The 7,500-nt window shown below is 37.6% G+C and overlaps 2 protein-coding genes across 2 annotated transcripts in view; one reads left to right on the forward strand and one right to left on the reverse strand.

Annotated features, from left to right (window-relative positions):
• LOC113068738 (protein APCDD1-like) overlaps positions 1 to 5,370 on the forward strand; it is an 8,078-nt gene extending 2,708 nt beyond the window's left edge. The window contains exons 4-5 of the mRNA XM_026241577.1: positions 3,396 to 3,711; positions 4,552 to 5,370. Coding sequence (XP_026097362.1) covers positions 3,396 to 3,711; positions 4,552 to 4,967 — 732 coding nt within the window. The 3' untranslated portion in view covers positions 4,968 to 5,370. The remainder of the gene's footprint in view (positions 1 to 3,395; positions 3,712 to 4,551) is intronic.
• A 1,010-nt stretch (positions 5,371 to 6,380) lies between these two features.
• The window catches only part of vapa (VAMP (vesicle-associated membrane protein)-associated protein A), a 5,423-nt gene continuing 4,303 nt past the window's right edge, over positions 6,381 to 7,500 (reverse strand). The window contains exon 6 of the mRNA XM_026241584.1: positions 6,381 to 7,004. Coding sequence (XP_026097369.1) covers positions 6,840 to 7,004 — 165 coding nt within the window. The 3' untranslated portion in view covers positions 6,381 to 6,839. The remainder of the gene's footprint in view (positions 7,005 to 7,500) is intronic.

Consider the following 7,500-nt stretch of genomic DNA (forward strand, 5'->3'; position numbering starts at 1 on the left):
CTTATTTTAATTATTTTTTCTTCAAGAAATGGTCTAAAATAAGATAAAATATACATGAAATACACACAAAAAACCTAAAAAATCAAGATGCGTCTTATTTTAATTCATTCTTCTTTGAAGATTTAAAAAAATTATATAAAATAAGCATTAAATACAATAAAGAAAAAAAAGATATGTCTTAGAATTTTTATTCATTTTTCTTCAACATTTTTTTACAAATAAGATAAGATAAGCATTAAATACAGTAAAAATAACAAAAAATCAAGATATGTCTTATTTTAATTCATTTTTTGGTGTTTGAAGAACAAAGATTAATTTTAAGACTGATTTCTAGACCTGAAAATGTCATGGAAATGAATACAGTCTTAATGTGCAGTTTTATACAAATATAGACTTCTGTAGTACAATATTTTTCTAGATAGAAACGTTATCAGTGATCCTGTGCTGAGAGACGCTCGGACCACAGCAGATGTGTGAGATCAGTGGAAATGATTGTAGATTTAGGTGAAACACGTCTTGGTTTGGACACACTGCAGGAATCTGTTCCTCTTGATCTTCACAAGCTTTGAATCTAAAGCAAGGGTCCGGAGGGCCTCAAAAAGACTTTAAATGATTAGTAAATTAATTGATTAAAAAGAGTGCAAACCCTGAGGAGCATTCAGTTCCTAAAACGTCTGAAAAATACATGAAGCTTTCGACAGAGGAATGATTCATTCATGAAGTGCCATGTTCACTGAAGTGCAAGTCTGTATAATACATGACATTGTGCTTAATTTGGGAAGTGGCATTGTCTGTGATTAATTCATGCGAGTCTGGTCCGTGGCTGTCTTCTGCACACGACACATTCACCCAGAGATCGTCCATCAGCTGTGTCTGAAACCGTTTAAAGAGTGTGATCTCCGTCTGCTTCAAAGGGAATGTGGAAATAGTGTGTGTTTGCGAAGGATTGCGGCTCGGCGGCGCGTGCCTCTGGCTCTATCCGAGGCTGAGAGATGAGCTTTTTCTGATGGATTCATTTCTTTCATGTGCACAGCCCCCCCACCGGCGCTCGCCGCAGCTGAAAGAGGATGGGAAACATGTAATGCAATGTTAATGCATTCTAGTTCAGCCTGAATTATTGATGTCCGGCCGGCTCCAGTAAGACACGTGTAGAGGAGCGTCCCGCTGTCCGTCAGCTCTCAGATTGATTGAGATTAAATCAAAGCTGATCTCAAATCATCGTGACAGAATTATGATTCAGAAGTGTCCTTGCGTCTGTCAGCTTCTCGTTAACCAGCTTTAGTTTGCGTTGATCTGTGCACGCATGCAAACTAGTGTTACAGTGTTACTGCTGATACTTCCAAAGTTTATTATCAGAAAACTGGCTTATGACACACTGTAGAGATTTACTATTATTAGAATAACCTTCCTGGATTTAATTTGTCGAGAGAAAACAAATATCTAAATTGTCACTTATATCAACTTCATATTGGCTAAACTTAAAATGTCAAGGGTGCATGAACACTTTATTGAGTTAAAATAAAAGAATAATTAGTGTAGATTTGGATGCATCAATAAAATGTGTTGACTAGAAACCAATATCACATTGTTTTCCTGCAAAGAATGTATGAAGTCAAATTATTGCATGTTAAAAAAAATAAATAGTGAAGAAAAAGTAATTGTGTAAAGCAGTAGACCACGGCGCTGGCAACACCAAGGTCATGGGTTCGAATCCCAGTGAATGCATGGACTGATAGCATGAATAGCTTAATTGCAATGTTTATTAAATTAAATAAACATCTACATCGAATACACACACACATATAAAAGAATGCAATGCCAAATGAAAGGGATGGTGTAAACACAGCAGGAATCCGTCTCCACTGTTGAGCAGGTGTGAAGTGTGATGTTTGAGATGCTCAGATGGGGTTTGCTGGTTACTGGAGACACGATCAGTCGCTCTGTATTTCTGCAGCTTCTCCTGCTGCTCTGCTGTTTAGTTCTTGCTTGTGTTGGAAGGGTTTTATTTCCGCTCGGTCTCATGCGCTCGGTGCATTGCATGCTAAATCAGATTCAAATGGTCTGAATAATCTGAGCAGTCGGGTTCTCTCCAGAGGCTCTGGTCGTGTGAAGCAGAATCAGGTTCTCTGTGCTGAAGCTCATCGATAACCTCTGAATGATTAACCAGTTTAATATGCCAGGTCAAGTTTATTTATATAGCGCTTCTTACAGCACAGTTTGCTTCTCAGCAGCAGTAAACAGACAGCGTCAGGATTCAGGATTTTCAGATATGATGTTCTGCATCATTCATCATGGATCGTCTGTCTGATTTTAGAAATTTTTTTTCTCTGGGAAACCTAAAACATAGAGAATAGAAGAAAATTGCAATAAAAAGTCAGAATTGTGATATGAAGACGAAAATTGCTATATAAAGTCAGAATTATGATATAGAGTTAAAATTTTGCGATATATAGTCAAAATTGCGATTAAAAAGTAAAAATTGTGATATAAAGTCAAAATTGCGATATAAAGTAAAAATTGCGATTAAAAAGTAAAAGTTGTGATATAGAGTCTAAAATGTGATAAAAAGTCAAAATTCTAAGCTATAAAGTCAATATTGTGATATAAAGTCAAAATTGCTGTTAAAAAGTCAAAATTGTGATATAGTCAAAATTGCTGTTAAAAAGTCAAAATTGTGATATAGTCAAAATTGCTATTAAAAAGTCAAAATTGCGATATAAAGTCAAAATTGCGATTAAAAAGTCAAAATTGTGATATAAAGTAAAAAATTGCGATTAAAAAGTCAAAATTGTGATATAGAGTCAAAATTGCGATATAAAGTCAAAATTGCGATTAAAAAGTCAAAATTGTGATATAAAGTTAAAAATTGCGATTAAAAAGTCAAAATTGTGATATAGAGTCAAAATTGCGATATAAAGTCAAAATTGCGATTAAAAAGTCAAAATTGCGATATAAAGTCAAAAATTTCGATTAAAAAGTAAAATTGTGATATAAAGTCAATATTGTGATATAAAGTCAAAATTGCTAAATAAAGTCAAAATTATCGCAAAATTGCGGGATAAAAACTCAGAATTCCGACTTTTCTTACAATTCAGTTTTACTCAAGTTTATTTCTTGTGATTCTGATTATATATCTCAATTTTTATTAGAATTAATAAGAAAAGTCTGAATTCTTAAATTTGAAATCACGCAAAGTTGCGATGATAATATGATAATATACAAGTAAATGGCAGAATATATACAAATATATGACAAAAAAATATACAAATGAATAAAAATCACCAGCGTTTTATTTCTGCAAGACGTGTTTTCTGATCGAATTGAACCAGATCTGATTGTATGAACGTGTCTCACAGTAAGAGCATGAAGAGTGAGATTCAGGTGATGTTTTTCAGACGGAGCGCTGTGAAGTCTGTCGGATCGTGTCTTCGGCGGATCTTCATCATCCTCCGGTTCTGCCGGTCCAGCCCGAGCGTCCGGTGCGTCTGCAGGGACACTGGGTGAGCACACGGTGTGAGGTGCGTCCGGGCGTCCTCTTCCTCACCCGACTGCTGACCTTCCACGAGGACAGCCAGACCTGGAGCGGTCAGTACGACCACTTCTCTGACCCCGTCTGCCATCACCCCACCTTCAGCATCTCAGCCAGCGGACGCTACACCCGCGGAGCTCCATCCACAGCCATCAGAGGAGCCGTCCAGTTCACCTTCACCGGTCAGTGACCCCAGCACCTGACCTCACCCGCTGATCCAGCACTGCTTTAACACGTCACTTCACGCATTCAAATGCTGACATATGCAAATGAGCCATTCTCTAATTAAATATGCACATATTTATAGTTAAAATTGATTTCCTCTTCCTATTAGAGTTTAAGGTTTTGGATTTCTCTTTTCATCACAAATCAGAAAATACTGCCAGCAGACAGAAAACAGAAACACTCTCACTATGTTTTCAGGAGTAAAATGTATAAATCAGTGTGAAATATGAACAAACCTTCAGAATATAGAGAGGAATAAAACCGTAACCTGCTGTTTGTGAGAGATAATGGATTGGCATTTAAATATAACACGCAAACAGATAAAGTGCAATAAAATAAACGTATGAAAGTGTATTTTCAGACATTTTCTATGAAAGCCTGTTAACATCATGGAATAAAAAAATAAGAAGACATTGTGAAAAAACTGACTAGTGCGGAACACTTTTTTTAAGTTCTGACTTTATATCTACAATTTTGGGAAAAAATAATTGAAATAAAAAAAAGTCACAAATACCTTTTTTGAAATTTTTTATTATGTGATGCAAACAGGCTTCCATTATATACAAACAAATTAAATATATATATATATATCACCAAATACATAAATTAATCATCAACAATCACAAATATTTTCGTCTGCAGGATGCATTTGTCGCTGATAGAGAATAACTGTATGACTGAATGCTGAAATCTGAGGGTGAAGCATCGTAATATTATTCAGTTGGTCTCTTCCATGTGTGGTTCTTGCTGAAGTCTGGTCTGGTCTTCACGGCTGTGATGCTGTTCCTCTCCTGCAGTGACACACATGACGGTGACGCCGATGGATGTGGCCACCACGTCTCTGCTGAACGTGCTCCGAGGGCGAGCGTGTGGCTCCGAGGGCGAGTGGCAGCGGGGCGTCCCGCAGGACGTGACCTGGACCTCGGGCTGCGCGGCGCTGGGCGTGCGTCTGCCTCACACCGAGTACGAGCTCTTCCGCTCCGGACAGGACTCGTCTGGACACAGCCTCCTCTACAACGGACAGAGACCCAGCGATGGCTCCAGTCCCGACCGGCCCGAGCGACGGCCCACCAGCTTCCAGCCGCCTCTGAGCCGCTGCAGCCGCGGGGAGACGGGCGAGCGGCGCGGGGGGCGCTCCAGACTGAGCTCGGGCTGCGCATCACACACACTGCAGGGACTCCTGCTCTTGATCCTGCTGCACAGCTTCATCTAGAGACGCTGTGTCCCGCTCACACTCGCTCACGACCCGAGAGACTCGTGAAGGGGACACACACCTCTGATGCTCATCATCTCTCCATCCACACACGCTGATCTGATGCTGAACCACTCTACAGATCCCAGAGGACCTGATTGAAACCTCGTCCCGTGACACCCAAATGAATGAACACATGATCAGGGTTATTATCGTTAACTAAAACCAAATCAAACAAAAAAAATCAATACTTGAAATTAAATGTTGCTTACAATAAAATGTTAAAATGATATTTTTAAGCTTTCTGCTAGTTGCCATGTCAACATTTATCATTTTCATAGTTTATCTAAAATAACTCAAAAATTATACACTATCAGTCAAGTTTCTGAACAGTAAGATTTTTAATAAAGTCTCTTCTGCTCACCAGAGCTGCATTTATTTGATCAAAAATACAGTAAAAATACTGAAATATTATTCTGATGTAAACATCTGTTTTCTGTGTGAATCTGTGTTAAAGTGTAATGTATTTCTGTGATGCTCCGCTGTATTTTCAGCATCATTCCTCCAGTCTTCAGTGTCACATGATCTTCAGAAATCAGAATAATATTCTTGAGTAGAAATGTTTCAGGTTTCAGATGAATATAAAGTTCAGAAGAACAGCTTTTATCTTGAATAAAAATCTTTTGTTACATTATAAATTACTTTGTCACTTTTGATTAATTTAAAGCATCCTCACTAAATAAAAGTATTAATTTCCATAATTTCTTTCTCAAACAAATAAAATAAATAAAAAATACTGACTCCAAGCCTTTGAACAGTAGAGCGTATAATGTTACAAAAGCTTTTTATTTCAGATAAACGCTGATCTTTTTGTTCATCAAAGAATCCTGAACATAATGTACTCAACTGTGTTCAACACTGATAATAATCAGAAATGTTTCTTGAGCAGTAAATCATCATATTATTCTGATTTCTGAAGATCATGTGACACAGAAGACTGGAGGAATGATGCTGAAAATACAGCTGTGCATCACAGAAATACATTACACTTTAACAGATTCATACAGAAAACAGATGTTTTACAACAGAATAATATTTCACTATTTTTATTGTATCTTTGATTAAATAAAACCAGAAATCTTACGTACCGGAAACTTTTGACTGGTAGTGCACATACTTTGCAAAATAAAATTAACAATATTAATTTTACAATGATTAATTTTTTTTTATAATTAAAATGAGAACAGATAATAAATTCACAATATTAATGAAAACTGTAATATTTAAATGACACTAAAATATAAGTTTTTGGTTTGGATGCTGTTCATCAAGTAATGTTTAAAGAATAATGGACAATGTCTGCTGGTCATGAAACACATTTATTGAGACGTGTGTGTGGTGTGTTCAGCAGGTGACGGAGCACACACACACATGAAGAGTGTTAGATTCTTTATTCAGCATGTTAGAAACACCACGGGACACGACTGCACACGGGATTTATTCAGTCAAGTTGCCTCACAATTGAATATATTATAATTTGCATAAAAGAAAACTCCATGAAGTGATTGGAATCGTCTGTGTTTGTGTTGGTGAAGGGTCAGACATCGTCACACTCGGCTCGTGTTTGTGCATTACGTCCCAGCTCCTCAAAAGATCCAAAGAACATGTACATGACACTTAAAACATCCCATTAAACTGTTAACAAACACCTGCTTTTATTGATTGACAGCTTGTGTTTCAGGTCTCTGTCGCTGCTAGTGATGCTCGGACGACTTCTGAGAAACCCAGACGGAGGAGAAGAGTGTGTGTGTGTGTGTGTGTGTGTGAGAGACGAGCCCCGGTTTAATGATCCTGTACACAGACATGTTTACTTCCTCTGCTCTCGGCTGAACTCTACAAGACAAACTTCCCGAGGAAGAACCCGATGAAGATGGCAGCGATGACCACCAGCAGAGACGGCAGAGATCTGGAGGACGGCTCTTTACTCTGCATCACCGCCGAAGACCTGGACACAGAGCTGTCCAACTGATTGACCTTCCTCATCCTCAGCCCTTCGTCCTGATGAGGCGCGACACACACACACACACACACACACACACACACACACACACACACACACAGGTGAACACACACTGGTCTGCTGTAATCATATCTGAGCTGGTTACGCCCCCTGGTGCTTCCAGTGTGTTTCTGCGGATCAGGATTTATATAAAAGAGTCATGTTTAAAGCTTGAGGATTTAAGACTTAAATATCATATTAGCTCAAAAATGATGAAGATGATGAAATACAGTGCAATAGCCTATATTTTAGTCTTCATTTATGTCCATCACAACTCAAATTGTCCATTACATTTAATGTTTTATTAATTTTTATAGATAAATGCAAATTTCCGAGTAAGAATCTGTCACAGTCCATTTTTTTGTTAGACTATAATCCTGTGTTTTGTTGTTGATGGGTATAAAAAACTACAAATCTATAAAAAGTAACTTTATATTAGTGCTATCAAGTGATTAATCTCATCCTAAATAAATGTTTTTGTTTACATAATATCTG

The sequence above is a fragment of the Carassius auratus genome, linkage group LG49B (assembly GCF_003368295.1).
Source record: "Carassius auratus strain Wakin linkage group LG49B, ASM336829v1, whole genome shotgun sequence".
Classification (NCBI taxonomy): domain Eukaryota; kingdom Metazoa; phylum Chordata; class Actinopteri; order Cypriniformes; family Cyprinidae; genus Carassius; species Carassius auratus.